The 22,668-nt window shown below is 60.9% G+C and overlaps 2 protein-coding genes across 7 annotated transcripts in view; both read right to left on the bottom strand.

Annotated features, from left to right (window-relative positions):
• Positions 1-568: 568 nt before the first annotated feature.
• Positions 569-5,379, bottom strand: GMPPA (GDP-mannose pyrophosphorylase A). Of its 2 annotated transcripts, XM_040070362.1 has the most exons (13): positions 5,254-5,379; positions 5,088-5,185; positions 4,889-4,992; positions 4,322-4,514; positions 4,095-4,154; positions 3,817-3,947; positions 3,666-3,680; positions 2,950-3,084; positions 2,653-2,750; positions 2,472-2,518; positions 2,282-2,374; positions 2,022-2,190; positions 569-1,932 (listed from the first exon to the last, which is right to left on the bottom strand). In XM_040070362.1, exons 1-13 carry the CDS (start codon positions 5,294-5,296, stop codon positions 1,832-1,834), a joined length of 1,287 nt encoding a protein of 428 aa, XP_039926296.1. In that variant the 5' UTR covers positions 5,297-5,379; the 3' UTR covers positions 569-1,831. The 2 variants fall into 2 exon arrangements, with proteins under 2 accessions (XP_039926296.1, XP_039926297.1); XM_040070363.1 differs by lacking the exon at positions 3,666-3,680.
• Positions 5,380-6,309: 930 nt separating this feature from the next.
• Positions 6,310-22,668, bottom strand: part of SPEG (striated muscle enriched protein kinase) — a 38,913-nt gene continuing 22,554 nt past the window's right edge. For all 5 annotated transcript variants that reach the window (XM_040069512.2, XM_040069513.2, XM_040069514.2 and 2 more), the window contains 32 exons: positions 21,953-22,213; positions 20,543-20,701; positions 20,213-20,402; positions 19,832-20,061; positions 19,537-19,656; positions 19,031-19,135; positions 18,713-18,919; positions 18,464-18,587; positions 17,893-18,065; positions 17,010-17,122; positions 16,655-16,823; positions 16,478-16,571; positions 15,916-16,116; positions 15,707-15,767; positions 15,431-15,508; positions 15,099-15,271; positions 14,965-14,991; positions 14,498-14,650; positions 14,248-14,290; positions 14,094-14,162; positions 11,768-13,961; positions 11,491-11,643; positions 11,299-11,415; positions 11,051-11,218; positions 10,674-10,796; positions 10,319-10,483; positions 9,476-10,151; positions 9,149-9,388; positions 8,856-9,079; positions 8,292-8,367; positions 7,888-8,037; positions 6,310-7,646 (listed from right to left, as the gene is read on the bottom strand). In XM_040069512.2, the coding sequence (XP_039925446.1) occupies positions 7,439-7,646; positions 7,888-8,037; positions 8,292-8,367; positions 8,856-9,079; positions 9,149-9,388; positions 9,476-10,151; positions 10,319-10,483; positions 10,674-10,796; positions 11,051-11,218; positions 11,299-11,415; positions 11,491-11,643; positions 11,768-13,961; positions 14,094-14,162; positions 14,248-14,290; positions 14,498-14,650; positions 14,965-14,991; positions 15,099-15,271; positions 15,431-15,508; positions 15,707-15,767; positions 15,916-16,116; positions 16,478-16,571; positions 16,655-16,823; positions 17,010-17,122; positions 17,893-18,065; positions 18,464-18,587; positions 18,713-18,919; positions 19,031-19,135; positions 19,537-19,656; positions 19,832-20,061; positions 20,213-20,402; positions 20,543-20,701; positions 21,953-22,213 (7,244 nt within the window). In that variant the 3' untranslated portion in view covers positions 6,310-7,438. The remainder of the gene's footprint in view (positions 7,647-7,887; positions 8,038-8,291; positions 8,368-8,855; positions 9,080-9,148; positions 9,389-9,475; positions 10,152-10,318; positions 10,484-10,673; positions 10,797-11,050; positions 11,219-11,298; positions 11,416-11,490; positions 11,644-11,767; positions 13,962-14,093; positions 14,163-14,247; positions 14,291-14,497; positions 14,651-14,964; positions 14,992-15,098; positions 15,272-15,430; positions 15,509-15,706; positions 15,768-15,915; positions 16,117-16,477; positions 16,572-16,654; positions 16,824-17,009; positions 17,123-17,892; positions 18,066-18,463; positions 18,588-18,712; positions 18,920-19,030; positions 19,136-19,536; positions 19,657-19,831; positions 20,062-20,212; positions 20,403-20,542; positions 20,702-21,952; positions 22,214-22,668) is intronic.

The raw sequence follows: 22,668 nt of genomic DNA, 5'->3' as shown, positions 1-22,668 counted from the left end.
TAGGGCAGGCAGAGCCCCTTCGCACCCGAGCTGAAGCCCTGTTCTGTGCTGTGGAGCCCCGGATGCGGGAGGCCCCTCTTTGAGCCCAGATATTGGCCTCAAGTAATTGGAGCTGTTGCTGCTCAGGGCAGGACAACCTTAAAGTGTTTCCAGACTTCCGCACCCCAGTGGAGGCCTCTTTAACTCCTTCCTCCCCTCCAGCCCAGGCAGTGCTAGCGGTGCACAGAACCTAAGCAGGGCCGTGATGTACAGCTTTCCCTCCAAGTGGGGGAAACAGGGTTATGCTGTAATGGAGCAATGTCCTAGGATGGACTTGTCCCCCAGATAACTTTGCAGAAGGGGCAACCAGTGCAGAGGGTGTTTAGGGAAAAGAGACATTACACAACAGGGATAAGAACTGCCCCCGTGTCACATCAAGCAGCCAATAAACCTTTGTCCCTACTAAAAGTCAGTCCAGGCAGGGCACACAAGAGAAAATTCATGTGCAATCCTGAAAGCAAGTACTTTGGCTCAGTTTTCCCCAGTGCAGGAGTGTACACCAGGGGGCAAGGAAATTAACACATCCAAGGCAGAGGCAAAACTGAAGGAGTTTAATGTGCTTAAAGCTAGGGAACAGCTAATCCCTGCCCAGGACCACAGGAGAACTGGCACAGGAAGGCACAGGGCTGGGAGCAAGGATTTACTCCAAATCCATCAAACTGGGATAGTACTGGATGGATGGAGAATACCTAAAACAGTGCCTTGCTCAAAATGAGAGGTGTGATGGGCCCCTTGGTGGAGTGCAGGGCTTTAGCACAGAGTTCAAAATCAGGGAAAAAAGAGGATAAAGGGCAGCATTACTTACTGTAGACAATCTAAGCCAGGCTTAGGAGGAAACTGCCCTCTATAAAACCCAGTTTTTGAGGCAAAATGAGGTGCTAAATCTCTACCACTTGCACACACGTAAGTTGCTTGCTCTGGTGCCCAGTGGATGTGGCTGGTGACGGGCAGATATTCAGTGAGCCCACCCAAAGCTCCAGCCATGCCGGTGTGAAGGAGGCTGTTGGCCCACCAGGGTAGCAGGGGCTTGCTGCCCTCATTCTGAGCCCTGCCTAGGCAGCAGGCACAGGTCTCAACCTGATAGGAGCAGGCGTGGTAGGGCTGGCAGCTCTCCTGGCTCACACTGAGCCCAGGGGGCAGAGGTGCTACTGGAAGAAGGGGTGTTCTTGCAGCTCCCTCCAGGGCCAGCAGGCCACTAGTCTGACCCAGCCCTCGTGTGTGTGCCAGTGCCCTTAGGACAGCCTGGCACTGCTGTTTTCCCAGCAGTAGGCAGGAGCCCAGCTCAGGCTGTTGCAATCATGCTGAAATCAAGAGCCTCAATCTACTGTGGGGTGAGCTGCCTACATATGACACGCACATTCAAAGCTCCCAGGTCTTGGAGATGGGCCAAGATCTTCCAGGGAGTCGCAGACAGCAAAGGGTGCAGGGAGAGCCTGGTGAGGAGTGGCAAGATGGTGCTGGTAGTGCCCGTTGGTGGAGAAACACACAAAGTTGAACCCAAGACACTGCAGGTAGGAAGTGCCCCCTGCAGGGTACCCACACAGGCTGGTACCAGGGCCACATACTGTCCCCAAAGCCTTCACCCTGGTCCCTGGGCTGCAAGAGAAGCAGCATGCAAGGCTGATGCTCATCAGCTTTAATGTCTCTCTGGAGCAGTAGTCAGGCACTTGCAGGGCTCCTGGCCTGCACCTACCCCTCTGAGGGTGCTGAGAACCTCCCAGGATGTGAGGCTTCAGTGCAGGCTCTTGTTGTGGGGCACAGCAGGGAGCAGGTGGCTGGTGCTGCCTGTGACTCACAGGATAATCTGGTTTTTGTAACTTCGGCTCAGCTCCTTGTGAGGAAGGACAATGGAGTTGAGAATAACAACCTCAGCAGGAATGGTGACACTGCAGCCTGGGGGGAGAATGAAAAGGGTTTAGCTGGAAGGGGAGAAGCTGCCCCGGTGAGCAGGGCCAGGGTGATTCCATGCAGCAAAGACGTACCCAGGATTGTGATGGAGGGTGTGAGGCGCCCGTCCCGGAAAAGGGTCTCGCTGTCGATCTTGGCATAGGGATCGTTGGGGTTGGGGTCGCTGGGCGTCCCTTCAACCCGGGCCCAGCGCCCAATCGTGCTGTCCCAGCCCACAATGGTATTGAGGACACAGGTGTGGTCCTGGGGGAAAGGAGAGGGGAATGCAGGGTGCTGATGCCTCCCTGCAAGGGGTGGGGGTCGACACCTACTCCCTCAGGCAAATCCTACTTACGTGGAGCGAGGCGCCGTGCAGGACGATGGACTCTCGCACACGGACACCAGCGCCCACTGTCACACCCTCCCCAATAGAGACGTTGGGGCCCAGCTGTGAGGACAGAGGGAGGTGATGAGGACAAGGACAGTGATGCCCTCAGCACCCCTGAGCGTGTCTCTGCCCCAGGTCCCCCCCAGCCTGCACTCACCACTGCAGTGCTGTCGATGGAGGCTGTCGGGTGGATGTACACGTTCCCTGCAACACCAGGCAGTGGATTCAGGGGAGGCCACTCACAGGAGCACCTGCCTCTCAGATAATGGGAGGCCCCACTCGTGGGTCCCACTGCCTCCCTAGGTGGCCCCAAAAGCAATAGGGTGTCAGAACGGTACCTCGAATGACAGGGCCTCCGGGTTTGTTCTGGGCCAGTCTCTCTGGGTGGCTTTTGCTGTACTGGTTCAGGTAAAGGCGGCTGGCATAGATAGCAGAGCTGGAGGAGGAAAAGCAGAAGATTGTTATTGTCACTCTGGCACTACCAGGGCAGAGGAGGATCCAAAATCAGCACTGCCCACTCACCCCCAGGGCTCTGCCTGAGCACCCTCCACTCCCAGCCGTGGTACAGATCACTCCCATCCCTGGTACAGATCACTTGATGTTCCTGCTACACCAACTCTAGCTCCAGCACTTACCCAGCTGACTTGATTTGGCTCCAGAAGCCATCAGTCTTGTAGACATAGAGTTTGCCACTTCCAGCCAGGGCCGTGAAAACATCCTGCTCTAGCCGGATCACTTCTGCACGCTGCCAGCCATTGGAGCTTTCCTCTCTGCAAGCAAGACTCCTGTTAGACACCCACCCCAGTCATGGCCTCAGCTGAAGACCCCAGCAGACCTACCCTCCCCAAATTCAGGGATTGACAATCCCAGATTCCTACCTAGCCATGCACTTCTCCCCGAAAGTGGGGACAGTGCCAGCTGTCAGGCTAGGTTGGGACAGCCCCACTGAGCCCCAGAGCAGCACAGGGACAGCCAAGATAAGCTCTGAGACAGAAGCTGATGGTGCAAGAGCCCCACCTAGTCCAGGTGGGTGTATGATCCTGTCCCCAGGCCAGAGCCTGCACAGCTGGATTTTAGCTTGGGTGGTGGCAGAGATGTGAGGTGACAGGCTGGCTGGTGCAAAGAGCTGGAGAGGGGAGGAGAGCATTCCCAGGTGAAAGGCTTGCTCAGCCTCTTGTCCAGAGCTGAATGAGTATGGGGTGGGAAGAGAGGAAGGGAAAGGGAAAGTCTCAAGCTGACCAGGAGCAGAGCAGAGCAAACAGCAGCCTGGAGAAGGGAGGGAAAGCATGCATTACCACTAGGATCAATCCAGCCCAGAGAGCAGCAAGTGAAGGCACAGAGGGAGACTTACCCAAGGTAAGGACAGCTGGTGCAGGACCAGGAAACAAGTGAGTGATGGCAGAGGAGGAGAAAAGATAGAGAAAGAATGGAGGATGAGCGTGCTGCTGCAGCCCTGGGAAGCAGGGGGGTGGGAGGGACGCAGAGCAGAGTGAGGCACTCACAGTGCTAGCTCCTGTTGGTTCCTCTGGAACACCTCGCCAATGTGCTGGAAGATGGCAGGTGTGAAGAGGTAGATGCCACAGTTAATGATCTCACTGACAAACGTGCTGGGCTTCTCCACGTAGTGCTGAACCTGGAGGCGAGGGACGAGACGTGAATGCCAGGGTGCAGCCCCTCCACCCAGCACCACACCCTCTGTGGCACACTGGGACAACAGACCCACGCAGGCAACACAGCACTTGCCACCCACACTGTTTGACTCCCCAAAGCCCTCCAGTACCTCTTGTGTGTCCGCATTTGCCACGATACAGCCATAATTCAGTGCCTGAGTCCTGTTGGCCTAAGAAAAAAGGACAATGTTAGCAATGGTGGAGCAGCAGGCACAAAGAGGCAGAGCAGATGAAACACGGACCTCACAATCTGGGACCCACCCCCCACAGGAGCTGCTGGCTTCTAAGCCCATGGCAGAGCACTGCAGCTCTTCTACTCCCCAGCACTGCCACTCACTGTGGTACCCAGAATGACAAAGCTGTGCATGTCCCCATGCTGCTGCCGAAACTCCAGCATCTCCTGTAAGGGGAACTCTGAGCACACGTCTGCGTTGAGGACAAAGAAGGCCTCAGCACCACCTGACAGAATCTGGTCTCGGAAGTGATAGATGCCACCACCCGTGCCCAGGGCTGCGTACTCCTGAAGATACCTACAAGCCAAGCAGGAAAAAGGGAGGGCTTAGGGAAGCAGGTGTCTAATAGCACCAACCAGCAGTAGGGTTGGGAAGGACTGGAGAGGCATAATCCTGCCACTCAGTGATGGGTTTCATGCAGGCATTGCACAGGAGGCTGTGGCAGCTTAGAGCTGTGCTAGAGAGGCATCTCTGGAGCAGGAACCATCCAGGGCAGGACCCAAGGCAAAGGAAAGGTGGCAGAAATAATGGGGAACCACCCACGGTGGGACAGAGCCCACTTGCCCAGTGCCACAGAGCTGACTGGGGGCTGCCAGACTGGGACAGTAGGTGAGGGGCAGAGCCAGGCTGTGCCGCTGTGTGTGCCCCAGGGGTGAGAGAATCCTGCCCACCTGATGGGAACCTTGAACTCCTGCTGCGCCGACACGAGAAAGCGGCTGAGGGCCTCGTTGGGCTGGTAGAAACCCATCAGCAGGATCTCCTTCATACCGGGAACCTGGGGAGGGAGGGAGGGAGGGAGGGAGGAAGGGATCAGAGAGGAATGGCACTTCTCCCTTGGCTCCACGGCCCCAGCTCCCCGGCCTCCCGTACCTTGGCGCAGGCCTCGATGTGGTGCTGCACCATGGGCACTCCGGCCACAGGGAAGAGCGGCTTCGGCACCTCGAAGGACAGCGGCCGGAACCGGGTCCCTGTGGAGCACAGCGGGGTCGGCAGGGCACCGCGCCGGCGGGACACCCCGCGATCCCGGCGCACTTACCCTTCTGCGGGCCCCCGATGAGGATGACGGCCTTGAGCGGCATCGCGGTTCGGCTCGGCTCCGCTCCGGCGGTTTCCACCCGAGCCCCGGCTCCGCAGCCGAGCCCCGCACCGCGGCCCGGCCCCGCCGCCGCTTCCGCGCACGTGGCTGTGACACGTCAGCGCCGCGCCGCGCCCGCCGCCGCCCGCCCGCCGCCGGGGGGCGCCCGCGGGCGCCTGAGGCCCCGCGTCCTGCGGGGGAGGCCGTGAGGGGGGCGATGGTCAGCGCGGAGGTGCCGCTGTCCGTTCGGGTGTGCGGGCAGCGGCTGTGGCCTGAGGGAGGCGATGGTCAGCGCGGAGGTGCCACCATTGTCCATTCGTGTGTGCCACTGTCCATTCGGCTGTGCGGGCAGCGGCCGCGGCCGTGCGGGTCTGCGCAGGGCAGCGTGAGCGTGCAGGGGGGCGGCTGTGGCTGTGTGTGTGCCCCAGCGCTTGGGAGCGCCGTGCGGGGACGCCACGGGCTCCGACACGCCCTTGGACACACGGGCGTGCGACAGGCACGGGTCCGTAACCACGTGTGTGCACGTAGGGAAGCGTGTGACAGCCCGCAGGCACCAGGCTGTACGCGTGTGCCACTGCCCACAGCGGCGGGCACGGCACCGAGGGGCTGGGGGGGCCAGCGGGCTGTAACCGGAGCAGTCCCTGCCGGCGCGGCCCGGCCTCATATGGGTAGCGGATATTTATAGCCAGTCATCGAGTCCCTCACCGGCACCTTCCGTGCCCGCAGCAGGAGCCCTGCCCTGCTGTACCGCTGTGCCAGCCACCATGGGGCCCTTTGGCACTCCATGTTTTCACTCCATGACGCCAAGGCCATGTGAATCAGCCCTGTTGCGCTCGCCCCAGTGCTTCACAGCTTCTCGGACTTTTTCACCAGGTTTCCAACATGGAAGCCCAGCATCACATGGAATACTTTCTGGACTTGGGTCCCTAGGTTTTGGGGCAAAGACCCTCCCGAGATACCAGGAGCTGCACTTCACACTCACACAATCCCCTCCCAGCAAGGCACTGAAACTGGAGGGGCTGCTCAGGGTCTTTATTGCTGCTCTGGCATGTTGCTTGCTCCAAACCAAGGGGACATTGGCAACTCCAGAGCCCGGCAGAGAGGAGGGGACAGGAATGGGGACCGGAATGAGCAGACGCCTTCTCCCCAAAGTCAATAAATAAAGCCCTATCACTACAGCAGCATGAGGAAGGTGAGTGCCCAGCCGCTGCTCCTGTCCCCCCGCTCAGGGCACCCCGCATTGTGCCACCAGCCGGGGAGGGCTGAGGACGGGACACAGGACAGGGCAAGGCACCTCGGGGTCAGGTGGAAGGTGTGAAGGGTCTGAGAGAGGCGAGCAGGCTGGTAGTGGGGTACAGGGCAAGGTCCGGAGCTGGGTGGGCAGAGCACGAGCAGCATGGGCCTGAGCAGACACAGGAGGTGTGCATGGCACCTGGGTGCCCCCCTGCTAAGAAGGGGTGCCTGCCAGTCCCCCACCCTGGCACGGGGTGCAGCCGACAACCCCAGGAAAGGCACCGGCATCGGTCCTGGAGCCACAAACCCACTTGCCAGGACCAGGGCTGGGAGGAGCGGAAGGTGGGGGGTTGGCAGCCCCCCTCCCAGCTGTAAGGACTGGGGCTGTGCTGGCTGGCAGGGGATTGTGAGCAAGCCCTCTCTCTGTAGGAACCACTGGAGCAACCTCAGTCTTCTGGTGCTGGTGTGCAAACCAGGGGGAGCACAAGGACTGCCACACCGTGGCCAGGGGCAGCTGCAGGCTGCAGTGTAAGGCACACGGCTGATGGGACCCATGTGGCCAGGGCTGGCTGGCAAACTGGCAGATCTTCCCCTCCCATCTGGGGCTTCCTTTGACCCTCTGTCTGCATCCCATCCTTCTCCCGACCCTCTGCCACATTCTCTGTTCCTTGCAGTAAGGCTTCCCACCACCCTCCCACTGCCAGACCCCACTGCTGGTCTGGCTGCGGCAGCACGTCCTCTTCATCGGTGCTGCCAAAACGATGCTGCTGGCCACCGTCATCCCTGACAGCAGCACACGAGGTCCATGGACTCATCCTCGCGCGTCCCGGCTCCTCCTCAGCCGCCCCCTACCGCGGCCCGTGGAATGTTCCTCTGGCTCCCCGGCCCCTCATGGCCGTGGCCAAGGCGCCAGTTACTGTGGCCCTGGTGGCTGGCCGCCCTGGTAGGAGCGGAGTAAGACCTTGTGCTTTGTGACGGCCTCGCCGCGGCGCCTCTGGTGATCCACCAGGAATTCCTTGAGGCGGTTGGTGGTGAAAGTCAGGGTCTGGCGGCGCAGCTTCATCAGGTAGGCATCCTGGAGCCAGGCATTGGCGAAGCAGTCCTTCACCGTGGGGCGGCTCCTGGGGCAGAGCCAGCTCTGCATCAGGGACTGCTGGGGGTGCCCATTGCTGCTCCACCCCCCAAACCCAGCCATCCCCACTGCCCTGCAAGACCCAGGGGGTCCCAGCCCTCTCCAAGAGCAGTGATGGACTCCAGGCTCCCGCTGATGATATCTGGAGGGGTCCCATGTGGCAGGGAGCTGGCTCAATCACAGGCACAATCTGGGGCCATGTGTCCTCCCTGGCTGGGCTGGGCACTCACCAGGGATGGACAGTGAGGACCTTGCGGATGAAGAGGGCGGCAGTCTGCGAGACGTTGGGGTACAGCTTGAAGGCATCAAAGCGCCCTGCCAGGATGCGGTTCTCTGTCTCAATGGGGTCCAGTTCAAAGAATGGCGACCGCCCGCTGAGCCTGTGGTGGTGGAAGGGGTGGATGGGCTGAAGGGACAGTGGTGGGAGGGTACTTGCTGTCCCCCTTCCCCCCATGCCTGGTTTGAAAAGCCACAGCTGCCCAGGGTGTCTTCATCTCCCCATGTCCAGCTGGGAAGGGTCTGCCAGGCTACAGCATCCCTCAGCCCACTGTCAGCTTGGGTCCTCCATGGCACCGAGCCCTGAGTGGGGCTGACTACACCTCAAGGTTCTCATCCCCCTGACCCTTTCTCTTACATGATGTAGGTGAGGACGCCAACGCCCCAGACATCTGCTGCGGAGCCCACCGGGTCCCCCTTCACCACCTCTGGCGCTGTGGGCAGGGGAGCAGGTCTGTCATATACACAGAGACACCAGCCCCAGCATCTGCAGCAGCCCCAGCACACTCAGCATCCCCAGTATCCCCAGCATCTAGAGAAGTCCCAGATCCCCAGGACCCCCAATACCCACCGCATTCCCAACACCCATAGCAGCCAAGCAGCCACAGCACTCCACTACTGCACCCTCCAACACTCCTCCCTGACACTGCAGCATTCTGACAGAGCCCAGCCAGCCTCCAAAGATACCCCAATTGCCCCACAGCACACAGACCCTCCCACTGACCCCAGCGATGCTACAGAAATTCGCAGACACCCAGCCCCAGCACCCCAAAAGCCTCCCAGTTTCCCCAAGGACAGAGTTCCTCCCCGTTCCCAAATCCCCCAGAGCACAGGCATACATGCACACCTTTGTGAATAAGCACATCCCAGTTCTGTCCCTGCCCACTTCCCCATGCCACTGCACTCCTGCTGCCCCACTCACACATGTACTCCAGGGTGCCAGCACGCCGCCCCAGCTGCCGCAGCACAAGGGGGTTGTAGGTCTGGGCACTGCCAAAATCAATGATCTTGAGGGCATTTGTGCCTGAGACGATGACGTTGTCTGGCTTGATGTCAAGATGTACAATGCGGCGGCCATGCAGGTACTCAAGGCCCTGCAGGAGCTGCAGTACGTAGCTCACCACATCATCCTCCGAGTAGCGAAACCTAGGGGCAAGTGGCATCAGCAGGTAGCCCCATACCACCAACTGTCCCCGGTGGCCCTGTGCCCTGTACCTGTCCACGATGCTGTAGAGGATCTCCTTGCCAGCACAGTTCTCGCAGATGAGCACCAGGTAGCGGGGTGTGATGTACGCCTCATGCAGGGCCATGATGCGCTCATGGTGCAGCGCCTTGAGGATCTCATACTCCTGCAGCACGCTCTGCTTCCGCTCCGCCTCATAGGGCACAATCTTGGCCATGAAGTGCTTCCCTGTGGCATTCTCCTTGCACAGCCGGATCACCCCGAAACGGCCTCTGCAGCATAGGACAGGATTCAGCATCCCTGGCATGGGGTGCTACAAGAACACCCCTGACAGAGCATCTTGTCCCACTGCTACTCACCTTGCTTTCTCATCTAAGAAGGTATATGGCTTCTGGGGGACACCCTGCCGCAGTGCTGTGCTGTCTTTTGCCCCTGGGACCCCACCAGCAGCTGGGGGCTCCTTGGAGGATGGGGGAGTGGTGGTGAGCTCCTGCGCAGGGGGTGATGTGGGGGGCATAGAGATGAAGGAGGTTACCATGTAGGGAGGCATCTTCCGTGCAGATGTGGTGTTGGGGGTGGGAGATGGTGTGGGGGCTGAGCTGGGTGTGGTTGACATTGAGGGAGTGGTGGGGGACTTGGAAGGAGACAGAGCCTGGGGCTGGGGGGAAGTGTCTGTGGGGGGTGCCGGGGAGCCCTGGGTGGGGGTGTCTGTATGAGGAGATGCAGCAGTCCGAGGGGGGGTGAACATCAGCTCGGGGGGCACGTAGACAGTGATGTTGGGTGGAAGCTCAGGATCTGATGGCACACCCTCTTCCTGGGGTGCAGGGGGTGGAAGGACCCCTGTGGGGGCACCCTCCTGTTCTGCTCCGGCTGCCTTCTGTACCACTCCCTTGTGCTTTTGTGGCGGTGTGGTGGGAGGGGCCCCTGCAGCCACCGGCTCCACCTGCTCCTCAGGTGTCTGGGTTGACCGGCTGGAGGCCACCTTCTCAGGAATGGGGACAGCAACATCCTTGGCGGCTGGGGCAGCTCGGACATCTGCAGGGAGCAAAGGGAGGTGTCAGCCAGGTGGGGACTGTAAGCAACATCTAATTTTGCAAAGCCCTGGGGGGAAGATGCTGTGGGATTCAAGGATCCCCAAAGCACCCCAGAGCCCACTGGTGATATCATGGCCACCCCACACCCATGGGACAGGGCTTGCTCACCTGCTGCCTCAAGATGCACCTTTACTGAGGGGTTGCTGTAGGGTCCCTGCCCAGCCTTGTTGACACAGGCCACACGAAACTTGGCAGTGCTACCGGGAGGCAGCTCAGTCACGTTGAAGTAACAGTCAGTGATACCAGTACTGACAATCTTCCACTCATGCTCTCCTGCCAAAGCAGAAGTAAGGTAGGGCAAGGACAGACCAGGGACAGGGGCAGCCCACTGTCCCCTGTCCTTGATTCTGCCAAGCCACAGGGACAGCCAGGACATTGGGCACTTTTGTCCAGGCTTTTATCCCCTCTGTGAGCCCATATTCCTGGCTGTGGCTCCAAGGGGATGGGAGGCAGCACCACATACCATCCAGTCTGCGCTCCAGTGTGTAGGTGCAGGGGGCTTTGCTCTCAGCAGGCTTCCACAGCACCAGCACCGTGTTCTTGTACTTTTGGGGGATCTCCGGGGTGCCTGGCCGCCCAGGGAGCCCTGCAAGGGTACAGACAGAGAGGGCTGCGTGTCCAGCCAAGGGCAGAGCAGAGCTGCTGCAGTGAGAGCGCATAAAAACACATGGGTTCAGAGATGCTGGAAATGCTCATGCAAAACCAGCCTGTCCTCTTTCAGAAGACCCAGTCTCTTGCAGATGTGGAGAGCAGTACCCAAGTGACCTGCACCAGCTGGTCCCCAGCCACGTGCCCAACTTGTGCCCTTCCTGTCTCCTGAGGTCCCCCCAGCCTCCTTACGTGCCACAGCCAGTGTGCAGGAGCTGATGGCGGTGCCCAGGATGTTGGCGGCTGCACACTCGTACAGCCCTGCATCCTTCCTGGAGACCTTGGCAATGGTGAGCATCTGACGGCCGTCCTTGCAGGAGACGACGTTCAGCCCACTGTCCGGCTGCAGGGACCTCTTGTCTGTAGGGGGAGAAGAGGAGAGGGATGATGCGGTGCCCTGTCAGAGCCCACCCACTGAGGCAGTGTAGGCAGCCCCCCACCTTTCATCCAGAGGATCCGTGGGGTTGGGCTGCCAGCAGGAAGGCAGCAGAGGGTCAGTGCCTCGCCCTCCAGCAGCACCTGGTCCTTCAGTTTGATGTGGAAAACAGGGGGGAAATCTGGAAAGCAGAGTGGGGCGGGTTAGGCCGGGGTGGGGATACACACCCGCCGCCCCGTCCTGGGGCTGCACCTACCCGATTCACTGGGTGTGTGTGGCCGGCCGGCGGCGAGTGCCTCCTCCCGCAGAAGGCTGGAGGGGATGCTGGGCTGTGAAGCCATCTTCTCCTTCTTGCCCCGGGAGAGCCCCCAGCGCTCCCAGCGGGACCTCTTCTGACTGTCACCCCCACCTGTGGGCACCCAGGGCAGGTGAGAGCGGGGCCAGGCCATGGCGGCCACGCCCGCCGTGCCCGCAGCGACTGGGCCACGGGCTGCCAGCAGGAGTGCCCCGCAGGATCCCGTCCCACGGCTCACCTTTGGCAGAGGCAGAGGAGCCCGTGCTGGCCTCGGAGCGCAGGGACTCAGAGGAGGGGGCGGGCGCGGGGGCGGGCCCCGGTCTCAGGCTCTCACCCTCGGAGCTGGCGCGGCGGAGTTGGCGGGGCCCCTCGCCCTCCGGCCGTTCGTCCGAGACGCTGCGTAGCCGCGCCGAGACCCGCTCCATTGTGGCACTGATCTTCCTCCGCACAGCCACCGCCGGGGACTCGCTCTCGCCACCACCCCCCGGCTCTGACTTGAGGCTCTCTGAGTCCCTCCGCTCCCTGGAGCTGGCCAGAGCCATGCTCCAGGAGAAGCGGCGCCCACCAGATGGGGTCTCACTGCCTCCGTCCTCCTCCACGCTCTTCTTCCTCTCAGCGGGCGGGGTCCGCTTGAGGAGTATGGACATCCTCCGGAAGAAGCCCCCATCCTTCTCCACTTCGTGCAGGTCCTGCACCGACTTGGACTTGGCTGCCAGCCCGGTGGGCCGGTCCCTGCGCAGCTCCAGGGGCACGCCGGCTGGTGTAGGGCGGTAGATGCCCTCGTCGGAGACTGGGGGGCCGGCCAGGTGCCGGTCCTCGGAGCGGGAGCGGGTGAGGAGCTTCAGCCCCCGCGTGAGGGATGATTCGCGGCCCCGCTTGAACTTGGCCTCAAAGACTTCCTCGGAATCGATGTCCTGGATGACCAGGGAGCTGGAGGAGCCGGTGGGCTTCACCTCCCTCTTTGATGCTGGTGCTGGTGTAGGGGGCTTTGCAGGGCTGGCTGCTGGGGTCTCCTTGATGTTTGGTGGGGGCTCGCTGGTGGTTGGTGGGGGCTTCTCGATGGCTGGCTCCCCGCCTTGCACGCCTCCCATGGCTTGCATCATCTTGGCATAGGAAGACTTTATGTGGGTTTGGGGAACAGGGGTTGTGGGCTTTGGTGGGGTGGGAGCTCCTGTCCTGGTAGCCCCCTCCCCACTGGCTCCAGCAGCCTTGGTGGGTGTCTTCTCTTCCTGTCCCCTGTCTGTAGGCTTCTTCCCTGTGGTGGTAGCAGCCTTGCTGGCCCCAGGTGGGCCACGTTCCTCAGGGATGCGCCTCCTCCCTGAGGCAGCCTTTGTGGGGGGGGCCTGGGGAACAGTGATCTCTACCGGAGAGGGTGTTGGTGTGCTTGGGGTGTCTGATGGCACTGTGGGCCGAGCATCGGAGAGGGCAGAGAGAGAGGGGGACTCCTTGAGCCGTTGGGCCTCCAGGCAGGCCACTGGGATCTCCAGGGGCGCGCCAGAACGTCTGTGCCGGACGACAGGCTCGGCGTCCCCATGGCTGAAGGAGCTGCTCTTCTGCAGCCGGCACTCAGTGGGGAGGAGGCGCGGTGAGGTGGCTTCACTGGAGGCTGCCCGCACCAGCCGTGGCACTGCTGGTGCCTCCAGCCGGGCTGACCGCGAGACTTTCTTGTCAGGGCTGACCCCCAGGGTCTCCAGGAGGGGGCCCCGCAGGCCACTGACCTTGCTGTCCCCAGAGCTGCCCCGCAGCAGCCGCTGGCGCATCAGCTCCAGGCGCTGGGCATGATCGTCCTCCCCCCAGACCACCTTCCGCCTTGGCAGCTCCATGGAGGCTGCCTTGGCCAGGGCCCGGCGGGGGTCCCGGGCCGCCTCAGCCCCCTCCTCAGTCCCTGGGAGCTGTTGGAGCAGCAGGGCACTGTCAGCGGAGCCGCCTCTCTTCAGCTCTCCCCGACGGGCGCTCCCTGGGGACTCCAGGCTGGAACCCTTCCTCATGGCTTTGCGAGGATACTCTGGCCGCTTCTGGGCTTCGGGGGCTTCCTCATCGGAGGAGCCAGGTGCCTCCATCTCTGCACATGGTCGCCGCAGCCCAGCACCCCTTGGCCGCTTCCCTAGGGCCACCCCGGGCTTTCCTGTGCCCTGACTCTGCCACTCCATGGCCGAGGTATCCCCCTCTGGCTGCAGCCCCTCAGATGTCCCAACGGTTTCATCATCTGTGGGGATCTCATTGAGTGACATGCGGGAGCCAGAGAACTCCACCTGGTGTGGCATGGGGATGAAGGGCAGCTCATCCAAGTCGTCTGAGTCTGAGGAGGATGACAGCGCTGGTGACTCCTTGAGGTGCCGGGGCACGGCGATGGAAAGGTGGTTGGACGTGTCCTCTAGCAGCTCTGGGATCGGCCGCAGCACCATGTTGCACTTGTAGCTGATCTGTGAGCGCTGCAGCCAGCAGGGAAGGCTGGATCAGGCCCAGGCGCGTGTCGTGGCATCATCCTGCCATTACACATCGATGCCCCCATGCTGCCCAACACTATCCCAGCTGCCTCCTCCCTCCCCAGCCTCTGCCTTCACCTGCCATTTCCGACGGGAGATGAAGAGCTTGAGGTGGTCAGTGCTGATGACCTTCCCCTTGGCCAGTGTCTGTGGGGTGATGGAACAACAGTGTCCCTTGGAGCCTGCAGCAGGCTCAGGGACTTCTTGGCATTGGGTCTGAGCCCATGCTCACCTTGAACCAGGGATGCTCCAGGGTCTGTTCTGCATTGGGTCTCCTGTGAACCGACACCATTGGGTGAGAACTACCCAGGCTCATGGCCAGGGGAAAAAGGGAAGGAGAGTCTGGCTGCCTGTGGTGCATCCCAGCAGAGTATTGCAGCCAGCCTTGCCCTTGGGCACTCCAATGCATGGGGGTCCCCACACTCCCTTGAGCAAAAAGCTCATGCTGAAGGGGCAGGGGATGGGGACCTTGCAGTACTCACAGCTTGTCATTGACCAGCACTTTGATGACAAAGCCCTTGGCTTCCCGGGTGAGTCCCTGGAACATCCTCTCCTCAAAGGCCACATTGTAGTTGCGGATGTTCATCAGCGTTGTCTTGTCATTCTCCCCCACAAAGGGGGAGATTCCTGTCAGGCTGCCAAGGAGGAGACACTGTCACTGGGCCACGGGACCATGAAAGACAGCATGGCAAATACAGAGGACTAAGGACAGGACCCCAGACTCCATCTCTGGGGTCATGGGGACATGGGAAACAGCATGGCAAGTACAGGGGACTGAGGACAGGACCTCAGACCTCAGCCCTGGAGCCATGAGGAGACCAGCGGTAGGAGCAGCTGGGAAGGAGGCTGAGTCTGTAAGGAGTCATGTGCATGGTCACAGCCTCAGCTCTGGAACTGGTGAGGGGGTAGAAAGGGTGTCCCTCCTGTGAAGACACACCAGGGCACTTACCAGAGGTATGCGATAACCCCCACAGGCCTGCAGAGAGGAGAGCACAGTTATTGCACATCACAAGCCCCCCAGGGTGCCCAGTCTCTCCTGGCATAGCAGGGAGCCCACCTACCACCCAAGGGCCACTCCCTTACCAGATGTCAGTGACGCTGGATACAGGGGTCTGGTTGACAATCTCAGGGCCCACGAACTCAGGGGTGCCATACTTGCAGTACTGTGGCTCCTCAGACGTCAGCTCCTGCGCATTGCCGAAGTCACAGATCCGGATCTGTTCGCTGCTCAAATCTGCCATCAGGAGGTTTTCTGGCTACAGGACAGTGCAGAGCAGAGGGGAGCTTGGCAGGAGGCAGGGGCTTTCCCCAGGGAACAAATATTCCCTGTCAGCAGGACCACTCTCCACCCAGTGCACCGGGAGCCCTGCAGTGGAGGCACCGGGCAGGAGGAGTCTGTAAATACCCGCACTCACTTTGATGTCCAGGTGCAGGACGCTGTGTTGGTGCAGGTAGCAGATCCCTTCCAGGACCTGCCGCATGTACGACCGGACCTGCAAGAGATGGAGTGAGGAGAGTGGGCAACCCGAGCATGAGTGAGCCACACACAGGCCCTGTGCGGAGGAGAATGTGGGCTGTGGTCCCCTTAGTAGCCAGATACAATGAGCACTGCACATCTCTAGGCTGGGATACCCCACTGTCCCCAGGATCCCTCCCTTCCACGTTGCTTTGCTCCCACAGTGTTCACTCACCTCCGACTCGCACACTGAGGGCTTCCTCACCATCCTGTCCAGCAGCTCTTCTTCAGAGCAGCTGGGCCCCAGTCAAGGAGCATAGAAATTCCATACTCCATTGTGCCCTGCACCCAGCTCCTCTGCATCCACTCTGCCCACCTGTTCCCCCCAAAAGCCTTCCCTCCTTCCGTGTGCTGTGCACCCACGGAGCAGTGCCCAGAGGATACAGCTCCATGACCACGATGACGGCGTTCTTCTTCTCAAAGGCATCGTGGAAGAAGACAATGCGCTCGTGGTCCAGCTGAGAGAGAATGTGCAGTTCCCGCCGAGCCGACTGCTTGGCCTTGGTCCTCCCAGGGATGAACTTGGCAGCGAAGTCCAGCCGGGTGCTCTTCTCTGTCACCCTCCGCAGATAGGAGAAAGCCCCCCTGGAATTCAGCAGTAGGGGTAAGGGAGGATAAGAAGGTGCATGAGCAGGAGACCTCCCCCTTCTCTGAGCAGCTGACACAGGCACCCACTCTGCAGGGAGTTGCTTGCAGCCTCAGCAGCTCTCTGTTACCATCCACTGGTCACAGAGACCCCAAGCCTGGCTTTTCTCTGACCATGCCGTGTCCCCACCCTAAGCTGGCACAGGAGCATCCACTGACAGCTGAGAGGAGCCCCAGCACTCCAGGATCTGGCATATAATGGAGCTTAGTCCCCTTTGTCAGAGCCCCAGGGTGCAGCCTGGCTCCAATACCCCACTCCCTGCAGTGCCCAGCATGCCCCATTATGCCAGAGGCCACCTACCTCCCGATCTCCTCGTGCACATCGTAGTAGTCAGTCAGGCGTCGTGCCTTGTGCAGTGCATCCTCCTCCATGGCGGCATCAGCAGTGGGCTGGGCTGGGAGAAGGAAAGGCACTGGCAAGGGGCAAGCCAGACACCCAGGCTCTACCCTCAGGGGCTGGGGAGCTGGTCAGCCATACCTGCCCGCACCACCAGCTCTGCTTTACAGGAGACCTCCCCAGCCAGGTTCTTGGCTGTGCAGGTGTAGACGCCGCTGTCAGGCTCGGCAGCACCCAGCACCACCAGCGAGCACTCATTGTCCTCATATACGAAGCTCAGGTGGCTGCTCTCCTCCAGCAGCTCCCCGTCCTGGGGGTGGCAGAGGTATTGGGGGTGTCCTATCCCATCCCTGACCAACTCCCACCACCCATTCCCCACAGGTAGGGTATGGGACACATCCTTGATCACCAGTGCAGCAACCCAGGTGAGGCAGTGAAGTGCGGTGGGTCTGGTGGGAATACGGTTCAGGAAGGTCTTGAGGAGCTCCCAGCTCACCTTGTACCACATGATGTCTGGCAGCGGTTTCCCCTCCACCACCACAGCGAATCGTGGCGTCTCCCCTTCCTGGGCATCGATGTCCTCCATGATGGACTCAAAACGCGGTGCCTCTGTCAAGAGATGGGGCATGGGGCACCGTGGGTCAGTGTTGGCCCACTGCCACTGGCACGGAATGTACAGCTGTGAGGCACTGCAAGTAGGGGTAGGGGCATGGAGTGACATGGGGCAGTGCCACTCCAGTGCATGTGGAAGTGGGACACCTCTACTGGGCAAACCAGCAATGGCACGTGTCTGCAGCAGCATTCGGCTGTTCCCCACTGGAGTGGGGCACTGTGAGGCAGTGCCACCCACAGCACACAGGTATGGGGCACTGTGGTAATGCATCTCACATATGGATGTGAGGTCCTGTGGGGCGTTGTGGAGGTGTCCCCTACGGTTCTTGGCTATTGAGCACTGGGAGGTGCAGTGCCTCCCAGTTATACTCAGGGAAGGGACACCCCACAGCAGTGCCACCCATGGCATATTGCTAAGGGACACCGTGAGGCGCTGCCTCCCCGTGTGCACAGTCACGGGACACGTGGGACACCTCTGCCCAGGTCAGACATGGGTATGGGACACCAGGCAGCCGTGCCAAAGCATGGTTCATGGTTTTTCATCCCCATGATTTCCACCCTATAGGGCGGCATCCCCGCGACACATGAGTGTGAAGCACTGAGGAGCAGTATCGTGCTATGGGGCAGTGCCCACATGGCACACAGGCATGGGGCACCATGGGGCAGTGCCTCCCCCCTCCCCCACCCCCAGCATATGGGCTTGGAGCGCCATAGGGTGATGCCACCCCCCCGCAGAGGGACGCGGCCCCCAGCGCAGGGGCACCTACCTGCGAGGTGGAGGCGGAGGGTGCAGTGGGCAGTGCCGTGGCGGTTGCTCACCTCACAGGCCAGCAGCCCCCCAGCTCCCCGGCCCACACGCAGCAGCCGCAGGCAGTGCTGGTCGTCGTCCGGCATCATCATCTCACACGTGCCCTCCAGTTCCCCCAGAACCTGCCCGCCCCTGCAGGCACACCAGCTGTCACGTCACAGCTCCACAGGCAGACCCACTGCCCCATTGATAGATCCTGCCCCACAGCCCCATGACCACCTCCTCACCCACAGTCAGCCCCAGTTCCCACCCCGCAGCCCCCACAAAGCGCTCACGTCCCATTGCTAGCTCTGCCTCCTCGATGGCTCTTGCCCTTTAGTACCCCACAGATAGCACTCCACAACCCACCCCCACAACTCTTTGGAGCCCTGGACATCACCCTTGTGTGCGCACCCAGACCAGCCCCAGGGAAGAAGCCTCACATACACACACGCAGTGGGCTGCAGGGAGAGGTGGAAGTCCTTCTATATGCATCCTGTGGGGTGATGCTAGGCACGGGGCAGGCAACAAGGCACACTGTCATGTCCTACCTCTTCCAGGTGACGATGGCCTCCACATGGTTGATGGTGATGGTGATGGAGGCTGGCTGGCCTTCTACGACATACACCACATCTGGCTTGTCCAGGATGACTGGGGCCTCCTCCAGATAGGGACCTGCCAAATGCATTTTCACCAACCCCTGCCCACTCCATGCCACCCAGCCCTGGGCAGCTTACCACCCAACAAGGGACAGAGACCTCTAGCCCAGCTACCCACTCCCTCCCCACTGCCTTTCTCACCCCGGTCCAGGAGTTGCACGGGCCCCACAGGTGGAGAGGGCTTGCTGTTGGTCTTGGGAGTGGCAGTGATGACACGGAAGAGGTACTGGGCACCCTTGGTCAGCCTGTGCACTGTGTAGGTGGTGTCCTGCACACCGGCCACCAGCACCACCCACTGCATTGTGCCCAGCACTTGCATTTGCACCACATACGTCACCGAGTTGGGGTCTGCAAAGGGAGAGGGTCAGTGCAGAGTCCCTGGCATGGAGCTACCCCATGTGCCCCATCATGGCATTGCCCATCCCCTGCCATCCTCCTGCCCATACCCTGCCCCCTTACCTATGGCAGCATCCAGCCACTTCGGCTTGTTCCAGGTCAGCGTGATGGCTCTGCCGGTCACCGAGGCCACAGTGGGGGGCCCGTCTGGGGGGGCTGGCACCACATCTGCATGGGGAGGTGGGCAGGGATATAAGCATAGCCACTGCCCCAGCTTATCAGGGCATCTGCCTCACTCTCTGGGAGATACTGGTCAAGGGGATGGACGAGGCCAGCAATACTTTCTGGTTTCCTGGTAGGGGCTCAGCCTGCCAGCCCCTGTGGGACTGGCACTGCCAGCAAGCTCCATGCCGGACCTAGTGGTCCAGGGATGGATCCTGACCACACAAGATGAGAACTGCACTGCTGGCCCCGCTTTCAGTTTGGATTAGAGACCTCCTGAGGTCCCCTCCATCCTAAACTGCCCTGAGATCCTATTCCCCTAGGACCTCGTGACAATCCTGGGACACAGCCTGGCAGGGTGGTGGTAGAGTGGCCACACATCCCAAGTGGTGTCTGCTGCTACTTACCGGTGACATAGAGGTGTGCATAGCATGTGGCCTTCCCCACTTTGTTGGCAATGACGCTTTTGTAGACACCAGCATGTGCGTGGGTGACAGCCGTGAATACCAGACGATGGATGTCTTTATCTGGTGGAGAACAGGGGGACACAGGTAAGACCCCACCAGCTAAGCAGCACAGAGCTCCTCTTCCTGCCTCATGGGGTGTAAAGGTCTGGGGGGTGGTGCGTCCTCCAAGGGTGTTCCCCATTCTCCCACCCCATGTAAAGGGACCCCAGGGGGTGGGGAAGGCAACGAGTCCTACACTGCATCATCTTGCGGTCATCAGTGCTGTCAATTCTGGAGCCGTTGTGGTACCAGGTGATGGAGGGGTAGGGCATCCCGGCCACCTGGCACTCCAGCACGGCCTCCTTCGACTCCACCACGTCCAGGTTGTGCAGTGGCTTCAGGAAATCGGGCATGGTGAAGCACTCTGCCTCTGTCTCCACCTGCTCTGGCTCCTCTGGGATGGATGGCATCTTCTCCAGCTTAGAGCTGCAAGAGTCCACACAGGCTCATGATGGGAGCATGGTGCAGTGCCCCCAGCTCAGCCCCAGCCCTAGGCTTTGCATAAGCCTGTTATATACCATGTCCCAGAGGGGAGCAAGCAGGGGGAAGCAGATTCCAGTGACCATCCAACTCTTACATCTGGGAGGCTGCAGATGGCCTTGGCTCCTCCACATAGAGCTCAGCAGAGCACTCCACGTGGCCATGGGTGTTCCTAGCGGTTGCCTTGTACTGCCCTTCATCTTCACTGCCCACGTGCACGATGACCAGTGAGTGCAGCCCTCCATCCTGCTGAATCCGCACGTTCTCTCCCTCCTGCACTGGGAGGCCTGTGCAGAGACACACACCAGCATCAGCAGCAGCATTGCCTCCAGTCCCAGCCAGGTGCAGCCTTTGGGTGCGGCCCCCAGGAGATGAGGAGAGGTCTCCTTGTAGGGCCCTTGGCAAGCTCTCTGAGCTTGGGGGTTACCAAAGTGAGTCCAGGTAACCGTCGGAGGGGGAGTCCCACTGATCATGCAGACAAAACGCGCTGTCCGCCCTTCCACCACGTCCACGTCCTCCAACTTGCGGGTGAAGAGTGGCTGCACAGAGGGCTGCACCGTCAGCCGGGCGCTGCAGGTCAGCTCATCTGCGAGGAGAGCAGGCACTGGTGAGCCCCCACAGCCTCCTGTGCAGGGCAGGAGGCAGCCTGCGACCCAGCAACCCGTGACCGTGGGTGAGCATAGCCCATACAAGGTGGGGGCTGAGCCCAGGTGTGTGGGTTTCCAGGTCCTGTCTCTGTGCAGGGCACGGGGTACAAATGCCTGCAAGGTCCCCATGCCCAGGGCTGAGGCTCTGATGGCAGCAGGCGCCTCTTTCCTCTCTGCACAGCAGCACAGGTGCCAGCAGCAAGCTGGGCTGGGAGGATGCCCTGCCCTCCCCATAGGGCAGGAGATCACAGATGGCCTATCCCCTTGGGGACGGGGCAGCACCACTTAAAGCAGGTAGTGCCAGCACATGCAGCATCCAAGGAGCAGCATGGGGACATGAACAGGCTGAATGCTCCAGGTGAGGGGATTTCCAACAGGGACCATTTTGCAATGACAGTGTTGTCACCCAACGTGACATGTAAGGATGGGCAACACTATTCTCAGGCACAGCCTCACCTCCCTGAGCCCCAGACCACTGCCATCCTCAAAGCCCCACAGGCATACAGCCTCCTTCATGGAGGATTGCACAGGCACCAGCCACAGGGTGCAGGAAATGCTGCTTCTCCGTGCACACCCCCCCAACCCTGCTGCCTAGGTGGGCAGGAGAGTAGACTCTGTGTGGGACAGAGCTGTGTGCACAGGCACAGGTGCGTCAGAGCCATGGGACAGAGGCCTATGCAACTCTTGCTGAGCTGCTGCCAGTGATGGTTTGGTGGGAAAGGTTGGGAAGCCCTGACTCCCTGCCCATTTCCCCACCACCTCCCAAGCCAGCAGAGACACATCAGTACTGGAGCAGGGTCCCCAGAATCTCTGAAGCCAGGGGACAGAGACAGCTGCACTCCAGGCCTGCATCCACCTAGTGCAGCCATGGATCAAACACATCTTCCCGTGTTTCAGGGAGCTGCATGCACGCTGGCAGAGGAGCTGAGTGGAATGGGGTGGGAGCTGCAGGGCTCAGGGTGCTGAAGCCCAGGAACTGATGCACACCAGGTTTCCCTCAGAAATCTTCCCAGCTCCTGAGGCACCAACCAGTCCCTATCGCCGTCTCCCTGCACCCCAGCTCCAGCACTCACAGCTACATCCCTGGGGACAAGAGCCATAAGCCCAGGGTAGGGGAGGTCTATCCACCCCCCTAGGGCCAAGCCCTGAGTGAGAACCCCCCCTGGGGGAGCTCCACGCCCACCACTTACCTTTGGCAGTGCTGAGCTTGCAGGTGTAGATTCCGCTGTCGTCTTCATGCACAGAGGTGAGCAGCAGCTTGCACTTGCGCCCATCAAAATGCATCTTGCATTTGAGCAGGGCAGGCTGGAGCAGCCGGCCCCGGGACAGCCAGTCCACGTCCATGTCTGGCGGGCCGGCCACCATGCACTCAAAGACCGCCATCTCCCCCGCCCCGACCACCAAGTCCTGCAGGGGAACCACGATGGCCAGGGACTGGCACTCAGGGCGAGCTGCCCGGGGAGGGCGGAGAGAGAGAAAGAAAGAGAGAGACGCATCTCAGCAACTGAAAAGCAACCATGAGAGGTAGCAGGGATGGAGTGAGAGTACATGCAGGGCAGTGGTTCATGCAGGGAGGGGGCCTGGTGCAGTGGGCAGGGCAGGGAGTGCAGCAGGGAAGGGTGGGATGGGAGGCGAGATGTGGAAAGCAGAGCTGAGCCAGGGAGGGGGCTGGGGGTGAGGAGAGGTGTCCGTGCCAGGAACACACCACACAGCGCTTTACCAAACAGATTTTATTAGAGCTACAAAAAAAAAAAGGGTCACGGCCTCGCAGCCCGCCCTCCCCCGCCAAGCCCCCTCCCTGGGGAGAAGAGACCCACAGCCAGGGGATGCTCCTAAGGGACCAAAGCCCTGGGGCTACAAGGGACTTGATGGCCAAGCTGACACCTGAGTGGCCACCGTGAAGCCA

Source organism: Hirundo rustica, chromosome 7, assembly GCF_015227805.2.
Source record: "Hirundo rustica isolate bHirRus1 chromosome 7, bHirRus1.pri.v3, whole genome shotgun sequence".
Lineage (NCBI taxonomy): Eukaryota > Metazoa > Chordata > Aves > Passeriformes > Hirundinidae > Hirundo > Hirundo rustica.
The sequence above is the reverse complement of the archived record's forward strand: the minus strand, read 5'-3'. Positions and strand labels throughout refer to the sequence as shown.